This window comes from Cydia splendana, chromosome 19 (assembly GCF_910591565.1).
Source record: "Cydia splendana chromosome 19, ilCydSple1.2, whole genome shotgun sequence".
Lineage (NCBI taxonomy): Eukaryota > Metazoa > Arthropoda > Insecta > Lepidoptera > Tortricidae > Cydia > Cydia splendana.
Window position 1 is genome coordinate 16,303,172 of NC_085978.1, and position 22,340 is coordinate 16,325,511.

Genomic DNA, 22,340 nt, shown 5'->3' on the forward strand with positions numbered 1-22,340 from the left:
CTCTTATACTCAGCACAGATCATTTTGGGATTTTTGTTATAAGTAAGTGGGCGTTAAACAAGTTACGGTCTAACAGCTATCTTCGTAAACGCAACAGTAACTTGAACGCAGCTTTGCGCTATTTTGATATGGTAACACTCGAGGTGCCTGTCAGATCGGCACGCTGTCAGTGCCAGTTGTAACTCCAATCAGCTGTTAGCAGTACCGTTATTTATTTGGTGAATTGTGGTGTGAGGAAGTACTTGTGATTTAAAAACAGTGAATTAACGGTTAAATGAATCTTCTCACCGTTCTGTTCAGTGTCCAGTGCGCACCAGTTGGAATGTTTGACACTTTAATTCCATGGTAGGTACCGCAGAGCACTCCTCCCACACGATTTCTTCTTGTTTATCGAGTTTTATACGTACTTTAGATAATATAAATTGACGGAGCTCATGTATGGAATGTTTACTTGGCTCGGGTTGCCAGCCTTCAACCTAACAACCTGCAACTATGAATGATATATCACTGAATTCAGCATAAAATGGGTTATTTGATTGTATACCAATGAATTCTATTCTATTTATGTGAATTATGCTAGACTTGTTCTAATCTCATATTACCAATTTTTTTTTACTTTCATGTAAAAATACGTATAATTAAGAAATAAAACAATTGATTGTAGAAAAAGCAGACTTTATGACAAAACAATACATTTAACACGATTTACACAGTTTATTTCACTTTTTATCAGTGCGTATTCCGTTTGAATGTTCGCGGCTCGACGACGGTCGGCGCGTAATGGGCGAGGTGGGGCAGGAACATCACGTCATTTCTAACAAACTTTGTTTTACGCGGGAATTCGACCGTTAGGGAATACCATCCTTGCCTATTGACGAATGCATCTTGCAAGAGTGAGCAAGTAAGGCATAGTTTTAACGGTTTTATTTTAGGCGCGAAATGCAGCGTCGCACAGAGGCCGCGAGACGGTCTCTGCCAATTACGGGCTTGTTATGACCGAACCTTCTCGCGGCCTCTGCCACGCCGAGGCATATTTTAAAAAATGGCCGCGCCATTTGTCCTACCGTTCAACCGGAGGTGCTGCCACCCGAAGGGTTATACAACCCTCCGATGCCACTTAGCAATTCTCGTATAAAAATTGAATGCTAACGTATACTTTCATAAATTCTTTAACTGCTCACGTATAATTTAATAAATAGGTACCAACTGTTGAGTGAATTTTCAAAATCATGAATTTGTAGATGGCGTCATTTAGCTTAAGAATATTTTGGCCCGTCAAGGTCTGTTTGCGACAAAATGACAAGCTTTTTTGTAAAGAAATATTAGATGCTAACTTGTTTTTACTGTTTTTTTTTTTTATGAATACCTGTTAGTTATTATCAGTATTTAATATTTAATACATGTACTGGGTAGGAGTTGTCTTAAAATAATGCATGAACTTAATTATAAAGAGATTTTGATAAATAACTGACTTATTATTTACGAAAACGGGACTTAATCGCGTATAATTAAGTTTTAAAATTACCTCCGACGTTTCGAGGACTGCACGGTCCCTACTGTGGTCTCGAAGGAAGACACATAAATGTCGCCCTTTTTACATTTGGTATTTTAAATTAATCAAATAATTTAATCAATATCTTTGTACCTGTGGCAATAGTTTTCGCACGATATCTCTAAAATTATAACCGATTTTCGTGACCATGGAAATTCACGTACGTGTAACCCATAGACAGTAGGATACATTACTGCATCTGTGGTTGAAAGTGAATGAGATCGAGAGTGAACGTAGAATCGTTCGTTCACCTTCACTCCACAGTTCACTCAGTCAGTGAGTTGTGCGCGCCTGTGACCCTCGTGCGCGGATACAAATACAAAAGTGAGTGTTTTCGTAACTTTATGACCTTTAGCGTTTAGGTTCTATGTTCTAATATGCATGTAATAAATGTAAATTTGTAAATATTTGGTAGCCATTTTTAGAAAAGGCTTACCTAAGTCTGAATTCGAAAGTTGTGGGTGCTTTTGTACAAAATTAGACAACTGTTTGGACTTGTTTTGGATGATAAATTTGGGTTCTTTATTTTAGTTTTGTTTCACAGATACAGATCTTTTACAGATACTCAATTGTTTATTAAAAACAAACCTCTTTGATAATCGGTAGACAAAAGAGATTAGTAATTTACTTTATTTATTTACTAATATATTTTTTAAAATTTGTGATGATCCTATTTTATTTTAAAGCATTATAATGTTGATATTTAGTGAAATATAAATAATTTCTCATAATATAAATACCAACTCAAAATTCTAATTGGTATATCGATTCGAGTACCTATCTAAATACAGGAAGTTTCAAAATAACACCTGGGGGCCTAGCCAAGGTGACAATCGTTCGCTAACGAAACGCTATCTGCCTCTATCGCAATAATAATGGAAGAGTAATAAAATAAAGACTAAGCCCCCATTCCCACGGGCGCTTTTACAACGCGCGTTAAAAAAACGTTTGAATGACACAAATGGATATATGTGTATTTATTCACACGACAGCGGTGGCGCTTTTTATCAAGCGTTGTTGGATTTTCGACTTTAAGCCTTGGTCGTTAAATCGAATTTAGAGTGCGGACAGATTTAAGCGCTTTTTTAACGCGCGTTGAAAAAGCTCTTTTGCGAATGGGGGCTAATAGAGAGACAATAGCGTTTCGTTTCGTTTTCTGCAAACTAATGTAATATTGGCTATCGGCCCGATTCGAACTTTAAGATACGTCAAATATTACGTCTAGATACGATATCTACGTTCTTAAGTAACGTCACTTTTGACATTGACATATCTAATCCATATCGTATCTAGACGTAATATTTGACATAGGTATCTTAAAATTCGAATCGGGCAGTAGGCCTCCTAAGCGCGTACTTGTTACCTCTAGTATGATCCTGATAAGTGTTGAAATTGTTGCTACATTATAATTAATTATTCCATCAAAGCTTAATTTTGATTATGATAGATGATATTTTGATATTGAAATACGAAGCAAACAATGTCTTGATTATTTTTATCGATTACCGGTCCTTATTTGTTTAAAACGCATTTATTTGTGTGTTTTGCACAAATATTTGTTCTTGAGGCACGAATGTTTTCTAAGTTATATAAGTATTTATAAGTAAGTAAGTACCTACATACATATTACACCTATCGTCGTTCAAGAACCTAACTTTATGACCTTTTGAGGATTAAGTTATCTGTTTCCATATTTATTTGTTTAAAAAGAATTATTATAATTCAGGAAGTAAAATTGTATTCTCAAGTGCTAATCGTAGGCAGATTATGAGATTTGGACATGACCTTTACTTATATTAAAGGTCGCGACCTAGCGGGTGTCGAGATGCACGATAGTATGTGGTTGCCAAATATTTTATTTTTAACGACCGCTTTAGTTTAGCTTAAGAAGCCGGAGATCCTGGGTTTGAATCCCGGTAAGGGATTAATTTGTCGCATTTCAGAAAATGATCTCATCTGTGGACAGTACAAACATTTTCAACAACCCCAATGGCCCCTTACCTCCTCTACATATATGTAGGGACCATTGGGCAATCGGGAGGCTCGAGCACCCCCTTGTGGCCCGAGCCTCTCGACTGCCCAATGGGCCCCTACCTCCCCTATACATATAACCTTTTTTTATTAGAGTGTCAAATATTGAAATAATGTACTCCGCCTAAAAGTATATTATGGCATAAAAATGAATTGTTGATTCCCTTAACTTTTGCGATGTTTTAAGGAAAGACGCGGAGTTAAGCGTAGGTACAATAAAATGTATATGACCCATTTGTTTGATGAGCACATTGTACAGTCACCTGCAATAATATGTTACACAACGAAGGCCGCAAAAATATCTGACACGATCTTATTTGTAGAGCCAATAAGAGCGTGTCACATATTTTTGCGGCCTTCGAAGAGTAACATATTATTGCAGGTGACTGTACCAATTTTTATTTTATTCCTCAGTTATATAAATTTCCCAGCCAAAAACAAAATGTGATGATGGCGTACTGTAAAATTCGAAATAGATTTTATGTCAAGAAAATTGACGTTTTCTGTCAGTCGAGGAATCAAGCTCAACGTAATGCATCTTTCTACACTTACCTAGTTATATTTCACTTGTGGAGCTAGAAGCATCCATAGGCTACTGTGAATTACTTGGTAGGCCGTACGTTTATTGGCCACAGATATACAATAGGCCTGCTAACCGATAGGCAATACAGTTTTTCCATAGCCAAGGTGTATTTTTTAGAAGACCTTAATCCAAAAAATTACATTGTACTCTAACATTTTCAAGAAGTCTGATCGCTTGTGGTGAGAAAAAAAAATGTATGGAGAACAGAGTGGCCAACTTTCTTAAAAATAGTTTATCTAATACTGATTCTAAAATGGTATCACACATGCTATTTACATTTTTACAAACAAAGATATGGCCTAGATGGTGATTAAAGTGAAGTATGGTGTTAACTAGTAAAACGTATCAGCATTGCGATACAGCGAGGAAATGCCGCCAGCATCCTTGGTACAATGCCTCAAGGGCCTATTTTAGATTTAAGCTAGTTATTAATTTCGTTTAGTAGTACCACTGTATATATATTGTATGTAAATAAAGATTTATTTACTAGTAAAAAAGACAGAAAAGTGCGCTTATCTCAAAACTACGAAACTTTTACTAGACCTATACGTGCATTTTCTGGACCAACCTAAGGTGCCCTGTCGAAGGTTAGAAGGTTGACCATTAATTATTGGGCAGCCTATATGAGCAAATGGATCCAGGAATGTTCTAGACTCCGGGCAGTCGGAGCGTGACGTTGCCCAACAGCGATAACATCAGTGTTGCAATCGTTCGAACGTATCCGCATCTTTGTGATGTTTATCGCATTAATTTATAAATTCTTTTTTGAGGCGTCAGTCAAGTTAAATGATATATCGCTTTTTTAAATGTTACACTTGACGACTGCAACAGAGTTGCTGATGCAGAGCAAAGGTGGAATTCGTATTGCAAACCGCGGCAGCATTAAGGTACCTTTCGGATTCAAACAACACCAGCACTACTGCAGCAGTACTGCAGCGCGACATTAATGCGGCCTGTATTGTTGCTGCAAATGTCTTTGTGAAGTATGTTCTACCTAAACATACCTTTTTTTCTTAAAAGACTAACCCTGTATGGCAATCGTTGTTATGGTAGCAATCTTCTTATGGAAAAACATTCGTGTCAAATAAAAACGTGAATATACTTTAAACATATTTATTGTACTAAGACTTATTAAAAAGAAATATGAAATGCTTCAGCTTTTCTATTATAAATAAAGTTCTCACACACGCCTTCCTCTTGGTTAAACGTGAGTACTTCACAGTCTTAAATCCGGCAGCAACACCGATTTTGACATTTACGGCAGCAATGCTTTACGGCGGCAGTATTGTCGCGCTGCAATACTCAACTGCTGCAGTAGTGATGGTGTCAGTGTAGATGGATGGTATGGTGGTGTAGTCTGAACCCGACGGTATCTTTATGTTGGATTGCATTGTTACTGCTGCAACGTTGACACAGGCGGAAATCGGAATCACTGTCAATTTCTCTGATAAAATAAATGACGTTCGATACCGTTACCACATTACTGCCGTTATTAGAACGTCCAATCCGTCATTCATTTATATTTATTTTTGACAGTGACTGACGTCCTTTACCTGGCTGACAGTTCAAAAATGACAATCGAATGTCAATCTTACTCATCGAAAATAGAACACATGTTTGAAGTGACGTATGTGGGAAATATATACCCCTTCGCCTGGTAAAGGGTTAACAATAATACCGCTGGAGTCGTTATTCGAGAGTCTCCTATAAGGTGACGTTCGGATATCAACTGCAGGTGCATTACTGTCAATTTCCTTGATAAAATGAGTCACGTTCGTCGACGCATTTGCCGCGATTGTAACATTAATTCTGTCACTCATGTTATCATAACGACGCTGCAACAGTAATGCAGTTGCAGTTGACATCCGAACGTCACGTCACCTTTAGGGTAACATTCCATTTCTGACCGCAGCTGCACTACTAGTACGAACGCGTCGGTGTTATTGTCAATTTCCATAGTAAAATGAATCGTAGTGCTACTGTTGTTGGAAATGGACTGTCACCTTTAAGGTGCACCAGCTGCGGTCAGAAATGGAATGTTACCCTAAGAGAGAAGATATGCGAACGTTCAGAGAAATATACAGAAATATGAATTGTTCGTGTTTGTACGTTACAGTTCGCTACGGTATACTTTTCTATGTAACTATCATTTAGCGCCAACTCATGCGTGAAAATATTTCGATTGCGCATATAACGCCGGTAATGAAATAAGTGATGTTACACCTACGTACATTACTACTTACTTACTGTGTTATTGCCAATTTCTTTATTTACACTGAAGAATAAACTTGTTATAGATAATTGTGTTACAATGACGATAAATTTATACTGATGCGTAAGCGAGGTCGTCAAATAATACGAGACAGGCATTCTCTTATTTAATGACGTTACTGTCGAAATGAATACTAGTTTAACGTACTTACTTACATACTTAATAATTTTTAATTGGTAGAATATAAGTTAAAAATAGGCCTGTAATACTTATGTTTGATCGGATAGTAGGTAATATCCTCGTTTTAGTGTGAATCTGCCCAGTCCGATTGGATAGTCGTGCTTCGCAAAAGGTCGGGGTCACAGAGTGCGCCCGAAGGCCGAGACACCGCAAATGCCAAATTTACACCATTTGCTCTTAGATTGCTACCCATTTTGAAGTGGAAATAGCCTGAGTGTGGCCTCCGACTATTAGAGGTTCGGATGGCAACAGCAGCTGCATTACTGTTGCGACAGCACTGCTGCGGGCGCAATATCTGTCAATTTGCTTGATAAAATGAGTGACGGATTGAACGCCGTAATCGCGGTAGTAAGGGTAATATTTAGTGATGTACCGACTATTGATTTGGCCGACTAGCCGACTAGCCGACTAATCGGCGCTCGAATGGCCGATTAGTCGGCCGACTAGTCGGCTAGTCGGCCAAATCATTAGTTTCGTATAAGTTCAGGTGAAAAACAACAGTTTTGCTCATTTGGTTACGCTATTCATTATATTAGCTTGGCTAAAAGGTGTTCCCTACAGGTTCAAAGACCTATCACAAGAATCCTCGTTCAATTTCTGTCTTTCTTTTATTTTGCGATCCTGAGCAGACCGTCAGTACAGCTTGTAGGAGGTATTTCCAAGGCTCTATTTCCCTTACGTAGTCGCCAGTTAAGAAGCTATCCCCTGTGGTCAGCGTCTTTACGAGCAACGTGCCCTGTCTAAGTCTCTGACAATTTTGCAATAACATTAATAGTTTCCCATGGCTCCACCATTAAAAAAAAAAAAATTATTTAACTATCGAACTTGCATATGAAATTACATGAGAATTAGTTGAGATCGACCTGTAGAGGAAAACACCAGCCCACCAACATACGATAACGATCAAACGGTCAATTACCTATATGAACAAACGTTTTCGTATGCATCCTGAATAGGCATTTTAGTAAAATAGACATAAAACATATGGTAAATATTGACTGTTCATTTTTCTTTTTCTGTTTTTCTTTCACTAATAAAGTGCCGACTAATCGGCCATTTTTGCCGACTAGTCGCCGACTAATCGCCGACTAGAAATGTGGCCGGATAGTCGGCTTTCCCGACTAGTCGGCGACTAGTCGGTACATATAGTAATATTCCATTTCTGACCGCAGCTGCACTACTAGTACAAAGGCGTCGGTGTTATTGTCAATTTCCATAGTAAAATGAATGGTAGTGCTGCTGTCGTCGGAAATGGACTGTCACCTTTATGCGGCAGCAATCGTCATTTATTTTTTTAAATCGTATGGCATGCATAATTAGACAATCAGAGTACAGCCTGGGTCGGTCCGATGGCCGAGGGGCGGGGGAGGGGCATACATTTAGTTACAAATCTCTTCTTACAAGTCTCCAAAAACTTCCTGCCGACTTGCCGAGCACAGCTAAACAACTGTGGAATAATATGTCGCCCGCGGTATTTGGTAAATTGCTTTATCAGGCGATACGTCTGCTCGACTGCTCCTTTATCACAAAAAGCCTACTGTGGAATATAAAAACAAGGTTTGTTGTATCTATTATCCCGAGGATGACATCCTACATGCTAGTATTTGGAGGGCATGTTGTGTGTCATGTTTTGGTGATAGTGGGCTCGCCCACTTTGGTGTGATTAATACATTATGCTGGTTCACGCCCCCTTGCCGAGTGCAATGGTGTTCTATTACAAGCATATCACTTGCAGATTGTGTTGAACAGTCGCGTGCACAGAGATTTGGGACTGGGTAGGCAAAATTATATCAGAAAACCGGGCAAGTGCGAGTCGGACTCGCGCACGAAGGGTTCCGTACCATAATGCAAAAAAAGGCAAAAAAAAAACGGTCACCCATCCAAGTACTGACCCCGCCCTACGTTGCTTAACTTCGGTCAAAAATCACGTTTGTTGTATGGGAGCCCCACTTAAATCTTTATTTTATTCTGTTTTTAGTGTTTGTTGTTATAGCGGCAACAGAAATACATCTGTGAAAATTTCAACTGTCTAGCTATCACGGTTCGTGAGATACAGCCTGATGACAGACGGACGGACGGAAGGACAGCAGACTCTTAGTAATAGAGTCCCGTTTTACCCTTTGGATACGGATCCTTAAAAAATGAGAGCTACTAACTCACCAAAAAAATTGCGTGATGGTTTTCATTTTGTTGTCAAGTCTTTTCAATTACTTCTTTTTTTGGCTAAACGAAAGCTTCGAAAACGCATCATTTTTAATAGTTTGCACACACACACCCACCACAACTTTCACAGTTAAATTATCCATTTTTTCACTAATCGCACTTTATAATTTCCGGCAACTGTTAACTGTTATCTCATAAACTCACCAAAACAAACAAACAATGGCGACCGAATAAAAAATGAAAATAAACTTAACCAAATACTGTAAACGAATAAAAAAATAGTCTCGTATTTGCACTAAATTACCATAGCAAATGCTACTTTTTAAAATAGTCACATAAACATCGGAACTATTCGGAAACTTTCGGGCGTCATTCGTTTAGGTTTGGTACGAAAGACACTGCCTATTGCGTCTAAATGTGTGCGTTACTTGTATAATTGTGTGCTCGTACTTATAGGAAGGCCCACTACACTGTAACCGCGTAACGACGAAGGCACACATAGAAAGATTTAGACGGAAATGTTTTCTGTCTTTGCCGTGCAAGGCACGTAGCGGCGCTAGTGCCGCGTGGTGTAAACTTCGTCGCGTAGAATTATTATAGATGATGACTTGATGACAAAGCTTAACCGGTAGATGGAGCGCTTATTAATTTTTAGAATGTTTTAAGTTATATCGATTACTGATAGTATGATCAAGTATAAATTAAATTAAGTAGTTTAAGAGGATAGACATCGGAATTATAGTAGGGTAGGCAGTGCCTTTTTGCCTTTATGAAGTGCAGAATGATAATAGGTATATTAGGGTGTTGCTTATTTCGTCGAAATTGAAATTTTCTATGTCTCACCCCCTTAAATTGTTCTCTTTCACTAAAAAACAAATGTGGATTTATTTCAGAATTTTTAATTTCGTTTTAGGGGTCGCTACCGAATTTAGAAAATTTGGATCCTTCATACATGATGGTTTTTTTTTAATTTTTCGTTTTTTTTTTAGTGAGACAGTGAGTCAAAGTACAGTAGAGTCCGGTTATAACGACGCCCAAGGGACCGCTGATATTACGTCGTACTAACCGGACGTCGTACAAAACGAACTGCCAATTTTAATATATTTTATTTAATCAAAATAATTACATCATATTGTATTTATTAATACTTATGCGATAATCGAAGAAAAAAAACATTTCTTTTAAAATATTTATTTACGTTAGTATTACGACACCTTGTCTTAAATGGAGAGACTTGTGTGTTTAGAAGAAGCCACTTTTCAAGGTACGCGTACTCACTCGTCATCCGCAAATTACTCGAATCCCGTAAAATATAAAGTCGTAATTCTTGGGGATCTAATCAAGATGACGTTGTTTTATCACACAGTTCCTATGGCGACCTCCTGTGTCCATCATCAGATCAGCTCGAAGGTACTTAACTACCAAAATATGTATTGCATTGTCACCCAATACTTACATAATTATGTATGTGAAGTTTAAGCTCAACTGAATAATGGGAATTGGGTTTTATTTAGTTTGCAAAATTACGAAAAGTCACATGACTATTTCATCTTGCTCCGTATAGGCAAAAGGGGGAGGGTAGTTGGATGCGCGGGACGGAGTAAGCTTCTTACCAACAATTAATTTGTAAAAACTACATCGCTCGTCGTTGTAACCGGACTTAATGGACGGATTTTGAGTCAATTTCCGTCGTTAAAAGCGATCGGTCGTTATAAGCGGAGTCGTAATAAACGGTTGTGCTTTCATAGTAGCTTGTACTAAAACCAAACAAGTGCCTATACTTTCGTCGCTATAAGCGGTTGGTTGTTATATGCGGAGTCGTACTAACCGAACTCTACTGTATATGGAAGCTATTTATATGTAATTCAATACTAGGTATAGTCAATATATATTTTTAAATATTTTTTATTCCTGTTTTAGGAGTGCGCATTGCTAAATCAATATTTAGAACTCCTAAAACACGCATTAATAAGCTTTAAAAAAATAGTGGTATTATTTTATGTTAAACTGCACATTAATACACCCTGACCCGTTGTCTCATAAAAAAAGAGAAAAAAAAAACAAAAAAAAAATCTTGTATGGAGGGTCCAAATTTTCAAAATTCGGTAGCAACCCCTAAAACGTAATTGAAAATTCTGAAAATAATCCACATTTGTTTTTTAGTGAACGAAAACAATTTAAGGGGGTGAGACATAGAAAATTTCAATTTCGACGAAATAAGCAACACCCTAAGGTATATTCACATTTGTTTTTACATTCTAATAAATATGTACAGTAAGCTGCAGAGATTCCTTATATAAACTTTTGAGTAATTGAGGTAGAAATAGAAGACAGACATAATGCACATCGTAATAATAGGATGTATTTAAAAAATCAGAATCTAATTTATATTTGGATGACGAGCAACATTACCGTTACAGCGTTGCGACAGCGAGAAATAAGAGATGTAATTAGTACATTACGATGCAAGTGCGAAAAGTAGGTTATTAGCAACGAGTGGCGATAAATTGAAACACGGTCGAAGGGAGTGTTTTAAATTGACACGAGTTGCGAATTACCTTTTTGCACGTGTATTGTACAACGTTTTACAGTACATTATGGCCCTTTTAATTTTCAGCATAGGCACGTATTTTGCTAATTACCGCACTAGGGCGGTAAAGTAGCAACATATGTACTGTAATAGTACATTGTGTATTAAGGGCGGGAAATAAGAAATTACGAACGAGTGTCAATTTTAAGCCCGACGCGAAGCGAGGGCTTAAAATGTTCACGAGTTCGGAATTTCTTTACCGCCCGTGGCACACACAATGTTTTTCATCACACTTGTAAGGAAAAAAAGGAGAATTAATAAAAACAAACTTCTGTATAAAACACTTTTCCGCCCTAGGGCGAAAATTTCAATTTCCCGCCCGCAAGCCCTACGTGTAAATAAGTGTTTTTCATCACACTTGCTCGGAAAAGATTTTTTCCGCCCTAGGGCGAAAAATTCAATTTCCCGCCCGCAAGCCCTACGTGTAAATACATCTTTTCCGAGCAAGTGTGATGAAAAAATAATTCCACCGTTAGGTACTTACGCAATTAATTATATAATCAAATATTTAAACTTAAACACCTAAACAATGGAGGGAAATAAAACTAAATAGAAACTTGACATGATTATTATAAATTTAGCAATACTAGAGGTACCTACTGTCCATTAAAATAATTTGTGCAACCTATTCGAAACTAGAAAATATAGACCTGTTAATTCGGCAACCTTCGGCAGGTAAGCTGTCACGAAAAGTGTTACAACTTGCTACATTTTAATGTTTTTACATGAATTAACAGTTGTAGGTACTTATTGCTGTAAGCACTACTGTCGAGTTTATTGTTTCATGTAATATGTGCAACCTATTCGAAACTAGAAAATACACCTGTTGATTCGGCAACCTTCGGGCCGCATTACCGACGCATTGTCGCGAAAAGTGAGTGTTACACTTCGCGGGTCAAGGAGGCGTGTGTGCGCAGGTGAACGAACGGTTTCGTGTTTAACATGAGAGGGAACTGGGGTTCCAAATTCCGTTGTGGTTCCGTTCTGGATTGTTTCCTCTCTCAGAAAAAGTACCTTAATGTTCAAGATATTAGAATGATAAAGAGTATTTTTATTTTGCTAAAAATCGACCCCTTCTACATTTTGACATCAAAACGATGTCATTTTGTTATCATCCGTCTCTCTCGCGCCAATTCACGTAATACGGTACGAACTTACCGGTACGGGCGAAATGCACGCGCGAATGATAAGTAGATGCCATTGTCATTTAGATATCGATATGTACAGTGGCGTTCAAAAGTGCATGGATAGATGTCGACCGTAATGCCTTAATATTACGGTTGAAACATCTCCATGCACTTTTGAACGCCAGTGTACCTACCTACCTACGGCCCATCCAGGCCCCGTCACCATTTTTTCTTCTCCATTTCGCACGGTCTTCAGAATCCTCTTTAGCAAGACGATTGACGCGGATGGCCCCGCCGTTTACAGGGTCCAACGGGTGGGGCACAATCAAAGGGCCGCTTACATTGAAAATATAAATTTTGTTATCTGCCATTCTATCATCTTTATATAAGCGGATAGTAGTTGGCTCTCAAGTATTTGTTATATACGTTCCGTGCCAGTTTTTATAAAAATACAAGTATCATTCAGACATTAATTGGCCTTGATAATTCAAGCTCATGTCACTGTCTTGTGTAGAAATGAACTGGACCTACAAAATAACCAAAACGACATTGTACAAGGTCGATCAGCCTGGCGCCATTGCGAGAGGTTTGTGCGGGTTTTATTATTTAAATATTAATACCCAATTTAGTGACCCGTGTACATTGTATATTCCGATTTTGGGTTCTTTGGTTAAGGAGAGATTTTGGGAACTAAGCTACGAAGGCACGAAATGCAACAGGCACAATAAATAATGGCTATGGATTTCGACTCTAACTCAAAAGAGGTAATTTCTAAATATCAGAAATTTAAAATCATCATTAACTAGCATGGCGTGATGGAATTATTTATTTCTCAAAAACACATTAAGGTACATTCATCAACTACAATATTTAAAATTGAAGTAAATTTAAAGTCACGCTAAAACAAAACAAAACTTCCCCCACATCACCCCCCTCCGGCGTGGTCGCCATGATGATGGAGATTTAAATTATCCGTATGAAAACAAAATGTTGTTTACTTTTTTCTCAGAATCTATAGGATAAAATTACTTGTTCGTCTTAAAATAGTCCAAAGCTGATGAGATTGAATTCTATTTGGGCAGGCGGGGTACGCTCTGCTACTAATACCGGATTTTCCGGGTTAAATTATTTTGGTGTCACCGCACCAGGAAGAACTTTATGGCATCCGTACTTAACCCATTAGCGTCCATTGTACCCACCTAGGTATCCCTGGGTTACAGCGTTTGATTCGATTTTCTACTGTAACTCTACTTAACAGGTGTAGAAAATTGGTGGGCTCCCAAAACTGGGCGCGGGCACTAATGGGTTGCGAATGTCCCTTAATTTTTCATTTTTTTCTAATTATAAATTAGAATTCACTGTAACAAAAGCCGTATTACAAGGTAAATAACAAGATTGTTGTTCACTAAACCGGTAGAGATCAGGTATCATTTAAACGCGCAGAAGATGAGGTCATTTTGCATCTCAAATCGACATCCTCATTATGCGAGGATTTACTGGCTGATAATACGTTAAGCATAAAATTAATGGTTATATGCAATAAAATTTAATTAGCCTAGTATTTTATATTAATCATCATTATATCTGTCTTTTATCGCCCGCTGCTGAGCATAATTATGTAGGCCTCTCTTCGAGCATTGCACGCCATTGTCTCGGTTCTGAGCTAATCTCATCCAGTATTTTAATGTCCTGAGCTAATCTCATCCAGTATTTCAGTCTCGGTCCTGAGCTAATCTCATCCATAATTATGTAGGCCTCTCTTCGAGCATTGCACGCCATTGTCTCGGTCCTGAGCTAATCTCATCCAGTATTTTGTCTTAAAACCTGATTGGTGTGTTTTGATCCGTTTTGGTGTTAGAGGATATAACCAACGGAGACGCCATGTCTATAATTTTCGGTACAAAATAGTCTGCCGTTTTTTGCGGGGGAGGGGTACATCAAATGTATACGTAACGTAAACATAGCCATGTCAGATAAACGTCAGTCCATACATGTGGTTGACATGTGGTTGACCATTGGCCACCTATTTTCGACAGAGGGGAACGCCTGTTAATGACCACTCCGTTTGGTTATATTCTCTAAGGTTATGGTTAACGGCAACATATTGTTATGGTCCAATTATTTGAATTTTTCACTAAGTATGTACTTAAAAATGAATACAAAAGTGTAATTTTGAGTGAGATGATTTTCGAAAGAATATACAGTGAAAATGATGGGACTGGTGGACTGTCTGTTAGATGAATAAAAGTGAAATTTTACCTATAAAATCAGTATTTTATTATGTTAACAATGGATGAGAAAACACGTTTGACATAACTACCAAATCGAAACCAACAATCTATGTGACAATTTCCTTTTTCTTAATAATTTCGAATTTGGATAACTTAAAATAAGAATGATAATACTCCAAAGAGTATGCAACAGTCAAATTACATTAATTTTGAAGTTCGAATACGCCTTAAGTAAGTACAAAATGCAATGAACACTGTTAAAATAATGCACATGACATTGTGTTTTAATTATAAATGTAGCTGAGAAACAGTCGTATAAAGGCGGTGTTGTATTGAATCTGTTGGTGTTTAGATGACGCAACCATGCAAAAGGTCGTGAGAAGCTTTGTAGGTTCAATTTGATACACAACGAGTTTGCATACTTCTCAAAATTGGAATAATGTCAAATGCTTAATAATAGATGAAGTGCTATAGCGTAAATAATAAACTGAAAAATATGACTCGGCACTGAATGAGTTTGATCACTTTTTCTTTAATATGTGATATCTACTTGTATTACAGTTTAAAATTAAACAAAAATTACACATTAAGCCATAGTAAGGCCAATGTTGGGAAGACCAACTATCAGGTAAAATAAGGCCGATAACAAAGTTCTTTAGTCGCTTCTAACTCTGCAGTTTGTTTACTTACTCAACTTACAGAAGGAAGGAGTGAAGCTCTTCCTGTCTGACTGGGTCTGATCGAAGTAGATACGTACAATTACGAGAGTTCTTTCCCTATGATGGTTTTCCTAACCTAACGTTTTATATCGGTCTTTCCCACATTTACATAAATATTTTAATGACAAAGTAACTCTGTCTGTTTCATCCCCACTCTAAACCACACAACCAATTAAATAAATGTTTGTGTGGAAATATTTTTAGTACCAGAAAAACAACATTTAATACCAAGTATAGTTTTTATCACGGTAATCATACGCAGTATGTACTTCACCAATTCTGGTTGTATGAGGGTATTTCACCATGCTGCTCTAGTCACACATGGCAGTTTGACTATTGGCATGGATATCACGGTAGCAGGACGGTAATCATTACGAAGCCATACATGGCAGTTATAACATTGAACTCTATTGACAACTGTTAAAGTTCAAAGTTAAACAAATAATTTTCATGGCATGCACTAGTGACTAGAGGGTTAAGAATAAAATATTAATCTTCTTTTTATACAAACCTTTAAAAGTCTCGAAATATCCAAACGCAGGAATTTGGTGGCAATGACACCGAACCAGTTCTCAACCGATCCAATTGGCATTTCCATTTAATGTTCTTCGAAACAACCAAATGGATACGTTAAATACCTAAGGCTATTTAGGCAGAATAGACTTTTAGACATGATTTATTGGATTGAAACGAGTTTTTTAGTCTGATTAACTCTTAATATAATCAAATTCGATCAGGATATTCATAATTTGATTAAGTTTCAAAATTCCGTATCTTTAGATTATATTCTCTAATCTATGAGTTAGCTCTTTGTCTAGTAGACAGACATCCACCTACTAGCTACCCACATAGCCACCATCAGTAACCTATTTGGTCCATGTCCTATAGTTCGTTCTCGATCATCTATTACAGGGGTCTCCAAGTTTTTTACCTGAGGGCCATATTGTCCCTCAGAAACTTTCGCGCGGGCCACCTTCGGTTTTTGCGCCGGGGGAGGGCGTCAGGTTGCTGCTGTTAGGAACAGTTCCACTCTCAATGAATGCTCAACCCCTGGAGCCTGGCTCCCGCGGGCCGGACAGAGGGCACTCGCTTTGGGTGTCGGCAGGCCGGATTGGAACGAGTCGCGGGTCGGGGTTTGGAGACCCCTGATCTATTATAATCAGGCTCATTTGAAGGGTCTAACTTAAGTAAACGCGATATTTCCGTACCGATGTGACTTTCAAACCTTCAAGAAAAGAGCGTACTCCATCTTAAAGGCCGGCAGCTCACTTGCTACCGCTCTAGCGTTGCAGATGTCCATGGGCCACGGTAATTGCTTACCATCAGCAAATTCGTGTACTTGTTTGCCTCCTATATCATAAAAGTAGTAGCACTATGACTTACGCTAGACCGGGCCGAGGCGTCCAACATGTCATTTTCTATAACGGCAGGCTCCAATTTCACCACGGTGACAGGTGCGACAATTGTAAAACATCACTGTTGCTGACGTCACAGGCATCCATGGGCTACGGTTACCGCTTACCATCGGGCGGGCCGTATTCCTGTTTGCCACCATCATTGTTTTATTAAAAAAAACTTTATTGTATCGGAAAAAAACAGATATTTCTCTTGCTAAGTTTATGACAATTGTCACAAGAAACACTACAATTGTCACGAAATTCCGACATATAACTCATTACCTGTCAAGAATTACCTACAATTCTTCTAAATCTTGACAATTGTCAGAAACTTCGCAAAAGAAATATCTGTTTTTTTCCGATACAATAAAGTTTTTTTTAATAAAACAATGATGGTGGCAAACAGGAATACCGCCCGCCCGATGGTAAGTGGTAACCGTAGCCCAAGGATGCCTGTGACGTCAGCAACAGTGATTTTACAATTGTCGCACCTGTCACCGTGGTGAAATTGGGGCCTGATCGGTGATCACGTGGTGCTTTCCATAGAAACGAAGCGCCGGAACCTCCGGCCCGGCCCCGGCCCGGTCTAGCGTGATTCATCCTTAAGTCTTTCGCATGGTAGGTATTCTACTATGATAAGTAGTAAACAATCTTTGTGAGCTAGAGGTTTTCCCTTACGATTTTACATTTATTCAGGCAGTATCAACTGTGTGATCTAACCACGTAATAGATGACGCGATAATTCATTATGAGTAGCCGTGGTTTATTAGCTCGTAAGTAATAACAGAGACTCTCTTAATTGACCATCGGTGGACCTTATTATCTTTACAATAAGGTCTAAGTATTGTCAGTTAATAGCGTGTAGATAGGATCAGGTAACGTTTGACATACTTGGCAATACTTGGCAATTGGCTTTACTTGTGAGGCAATGGATAAGTAAATTGTGTTCCTACTTGAGGATAATATATAATTGATGCTTATGAAGCATAAGTAGCGTACGTAGGTAAATGTTTACTGATTATACTTATTACGAGCTTACATACTTAAGTAGTTGGTATTTTTTGACATAATGATATATTAAATATTAACATAACGAAAAAATGTAACCCGTTCTCCACCTCGGTTGTTATTATTGACAGTATAATAGGAAACGTCCCTTTTTGAAAGCACTTGATAGAAAAAGACGCTATATCATTTGCTAACGTCCGATCATCTAGCTCGTGGCTTTCCGTAGTCTTCAATCCTACTTTGATAACTCCGGTCATCCTTGCGCCTGACAGTATGAGTACATAGGTGAAAGATTCCCTCTCTTCTCTTCTTTGTTGTATCCTCATGACTAAGCGACGGAATGACTGTGGACAAATGCTCTCCAAGCTGCTCTATCTTGGGCTCGGTGTATACTACGAGTAGCTTGTAATGTGATTTTGGTTTTTAACGTTATTCTGTCCACCCAACGTGTGAAAGATTAGAAACTAATCAGCTAGACTGTGGAATGAACTGTCATCCACGGTATTTCCGGAACGATACAACCTTCAAACCTTTAAAAAAAGAGCGTACTCTCACCTTAAATACCGGCAACGCACTTTAACTACCCTGGTGTTGCTTATCATCCGGCGATTTCTCTACTCAATTACCTCCTAAATATATCATATAATAAAAACTGACTATCTATCATGTCATTTCCAGATGCTGTACCCTCTGCTCTTCCTCGCGACCCTGGCGCTGTGCAGCGGCGATGTGTCACACTTGCTTGAACATGAACATGAGCCGAGCACCGAACCCCCACCACCCAGGCCGTATGCCTTCGCGTACACTGCTGGCAGGTTCCCAGGACATACAGACAGACATCATGCTGAAGTTAGTGATGGCAGTGGAGTTGTCAGAGGTGAGAAGAAGCTGTCTGTTCTGAGGACTATATCCTTTGCTCCTAGAGTTTAGCGGTGAAGTGTCACACCAGCAGCATGGGACAAGAAAAAATTCATTTACCTTGTTACCTTTGTTGTAGCTTTCTACCTTTCCCACCTTTGCCATTTCCATCGGTGTATTTTTTTAACTGTGGTATTTGAAGCTACATAAACTAATTACAGGGCTAGATATACCTTATCCTATTGTAAGTACAAAGTTTCAGAGCAATCTAAAATGTAGTCGTTTTAAAATGAGAGCGTAACTACGTGTGTATGGAGAACCAACCTTGCTGAGGGCTCTTAAAATACCCACCCTTTTGTGTTTTCTATACCTCTAAATACTAATGCCTAATAGTAACTAATCATATTTTCTCCACATTCCAGGAACCTTCTCTTACGTAGATCCTCGCAACAAAATCCGCAAAGTAGACTACGTGGCCGACAAGGAGGGCTTCCACCCCATCCTGAACGACGCTCCACCAGATCTGCCTGCAGACTCCGCCTCGGTGGCCCAAGCCAAGGACCGCCACTACCAGCTGTATGCGAAGATCGCTGAGGAGCATGCCACATACCCTCATCCTGCTGGTAAGTGTGAAAATGTCACTCGATCCTGAGCGGACTCAGACTCCGTAGCCCAAGCCAAGGCCCGCCACTACCAGCTGTATGCGAAGATCGCTGAGGAGCATATATGCCACATGCCCTCACCCTGCTGGTAAGTGTGGTGTTGCCACCCACTCCTGAGTGGACTCAGCCTCCGTGGCCAAAGCTATGGACCGCCACTACCAGCTGTATGCGAAGATCGCTGAGGAGCATGCCACATACCCTCACCCTGCTGGTAAGTGTGGTATTGCCACCCGCTCCTAAACGGACTCATCCTCCGTGGCCAAAGCCTAGGACCGCCATTATCAGCTGTATTCGTATTTTAGAAATAGAGTCTAAAGCTACGGCAAGAAATCGTGGAAATCGTCATTTCATCGTCCGGGAATATATTCTAATTTTGTTTTCAGGTAGGTATGTTCTTATGCGTAATGAAAGGCTCATTCAGGCCTGGCAAATGCGTTGCTTCGCTTTACTATTAATAGCGAAACGTAAACGTAGCGTAACGTAGCCTAGGCTATAAATTTTACTCACGCAAGGCGTTCTTATCCTTTTGAGTTTCGAATCAGAATCTGATTCAATTACCCGAATTATACCCTCATTAATTTAAGAGTTAGACTCTAGTCGGTGGAGCTATTTCCATGTATATCTGACCTCCGCCTTCTCCTTAACAACCTGATACGACACAGCGTTGAGTTTTTCCTTAACTTGATTCCTGTACGCTGTTCTCTTTGCTTCAACTCTCCTTTATTGATTAATTGCATAGACTAGGAATCCTCTAGACGGAGTTTAGAGCAATTATTTCATGAAACCGATGCTGCCAAAAATACAGGGGCGCGGGGGACGAGGTAAGCGAGGTCCCGTGCCGTGATTGGTCCGTTCAAAGACACGGACGTCACACAAAGACACTTTCGACTCGAAAATGGAGTAAAACTACCGTATTTGTGGCAGAGGGGGTAGAGCTACTATGCTCAGTCTGGAGGATGTCTTGTCTGTGATTAATTGGGCATGTCGTAACAGATGTCCAAGCATGTTTCCTGAGTTTCCTCTACTATTTTCAATTCAACCCCAGTTAACTTTTTATGTCTATCTTCCAGTGGCCGAATCAGCGTCCCCCCGCCAATCAGCAGCCGTGGTCGCCGCCACGCTAAAGCACGCCGAACTGTTCCGAGTGATCGCTGAGCAGCACGCAAGGATTGCCGCCGAACGGGAAGCGCTTCAGAAAGAGGAGGAGCTGCAAGAGCTAGACATAGCTGGACATTAGATAAGGATAGCTATATTAAGAGTTTTAAGGAACTATTAACTCAGCCGATCGATCATAGGGCCTCTTCCGAGGAACAACGAACGCTACACTTATCCAACGGTTCCTCAATATTGTTCCCAAAAAGCGTGACTTTTCTGCCTAAGGACCTACGGCCCGATTCGAACTTTAAGATATGTCAAATATTCTATAAATTGTCAATACAGATGTCAATCACAATGAAAAAAATTACGATGATCAACTCTTGCCATCGTGGGACTCGAACCCACATCCTTGGATTGCCGGTCCAATGCGTTACCAGTTCCGCCAGCTGACCATCACCGTCAATCAAACGAATTTAGCCATTCCTACTGTGACAAAGTCACTAGCAACATCTGTATTCTGAGGTTCAATTCAACCTTGATCACCTCTCACGTCACATAACGTCAAATATACGATACGATACGGACGATATATATACGATATGGATTAGATATGTCAGTGACAAAACGTTTTTGTTTGAAGGAACGTCATTGTTGACACTCATATCTAATGCACATATTATCGTATCTAGCCGTAATATTTAATGTACCTATCTTAAAGTTCTAATTGGGCCGCTACAGTTTGCGGTTAATCCTAAAGATTCTCAAGAACCTTTGACCTGTGCATATAATATCATCAGCCGATAACTATGGTCGTTAGGATATCTTTACAAAAGCATCTGGAGCCATAGACAATCATTTATTGACAAACGCCAAACGAAAAGTCAGAAAGGTAACGAATGGAAACGAATGATCATTTCCATACTTACATATCAATTTCGTTTAGCGGTTTCTATTAACGATTGTTCGGCATGACAGGTGCGAAAGAAAAGTAACGTTATCTGCTGCCGTTATCTACTTTTCGACTGGCGTTATCGATTGTCACTTCGGCTACTACTTTTGACTCTCCTAAGATATAGACAAACTTGGAATTACAATTACAATGTTGTGGTAGGTGTTAGGGGTGCCCAAGAGGGGATTTTTGTAGTTACTCGAGTAATGCGGCAACAGCAGATTAAGAAAATGCTAACATATAATTGTCAGATTAAGCATTAGCACAATTATAGCATCATCGTGTATCAAACTAACCAAATCCAAAATCAAATTAACGATTTTTTTTACTGCCCACCAACTCCCAACTCGCAACCAACCAACACACCACCATAGACTGCTAAAAGTAGTTAATGTAGACTACGGGTCAGTCATATTTTAATCTGACACGCTCGTGTAACTACTAAAATCCGTCCTTGGGATCCCCTAACATTGGTTCTTTTTTAAAGTGATATGGATAGTGATGTGCCTGTCGTGTCCAACTGCTAATAGAAAAAGGCCTTCATAAATTATAGTTAGAAATAATTTTACATTGAACCCAGTGAAATACTCTTAACATTGCCAAATCAATATATGTAGATTATGTTAGAAGACTAGTTTATTTTTGTATCTTTTGTAAGTTCTTATCTCGTTATGGTACGACATACTTACTTGCCAAAATCATAACGAGCGGTTAATGAGAAAACTCTGTCTTATATCAAAGCAAAGAAGTCAAAACTTAATTTCTTTGATTTAACACATATATCTTCATTACCCGAGGAGATACGAGCTTGGCAGAAAATTATTAATATGAGATTATTGGATATTTTTCTATTTTTATACGACATTGCCATATGAAATGTGAATATGTAAAGGTATGTAAATAAAAGCGATAGTGATGAT

The 22,340-nt window shown here is 38.9% G+C and overlaps 1 protein-coding gene across 1 annotated transcript; it reads left to right on the plus strand.

Moving 5' to 3' along the window:
* The first annotated feature begins 1,733 nt into the window (after nucleotides 1-1,733).
* Nucleotides 1,734-22,339, plus strand: LOC134800151 (cuticle protein 16.8-like). Its single transcript, XM_063772625.1, has 4 exons — nucleotides 1,734-1,876; nucleotides 18,532-18,730; nucleotides 19,134-19,334; nucleotides 20,444-22,339. Exons 2-4 carry the CDS (start codon nucleotides 18,532-18,534, stop codon nucleotides 20,608-20,610), a joined length of 567 nt encoding a protein of 188 aa, XP_063628695.1. The 5' UTR covers nucleotides 1,734-1,876; the 3' UTR covers nucleotides 20,611-22,339.
* Nucleotide 22,340: the final 1 nt, after the last annotated feature.

Bases quoted from the DNA above. Each gene is read 5' to 3' on its own strand.
- LOC134800151 (XM_063772625.1), top strand. From the start codon at position 18,532: ATGCTGTACCCTCTGCTCTTCCTCGCGACCCTGGCGCTGTGCAGCGGC. The intron at 18,731-19,133 runs GTGAGAAGAAGC...TCCACATTCCAG, and splicing joins TGGCAGTGGAGTTGTCAGAG to GAACCTTCTCTTACGTAGAT. The intron at 19,335-20,443 runs GTAAGTGTGAAA...TCTATCTTCCAG, and splicing joins CACATACCCTCATCCTGCTG to TGGCCGAATCAGCGTCCCCC.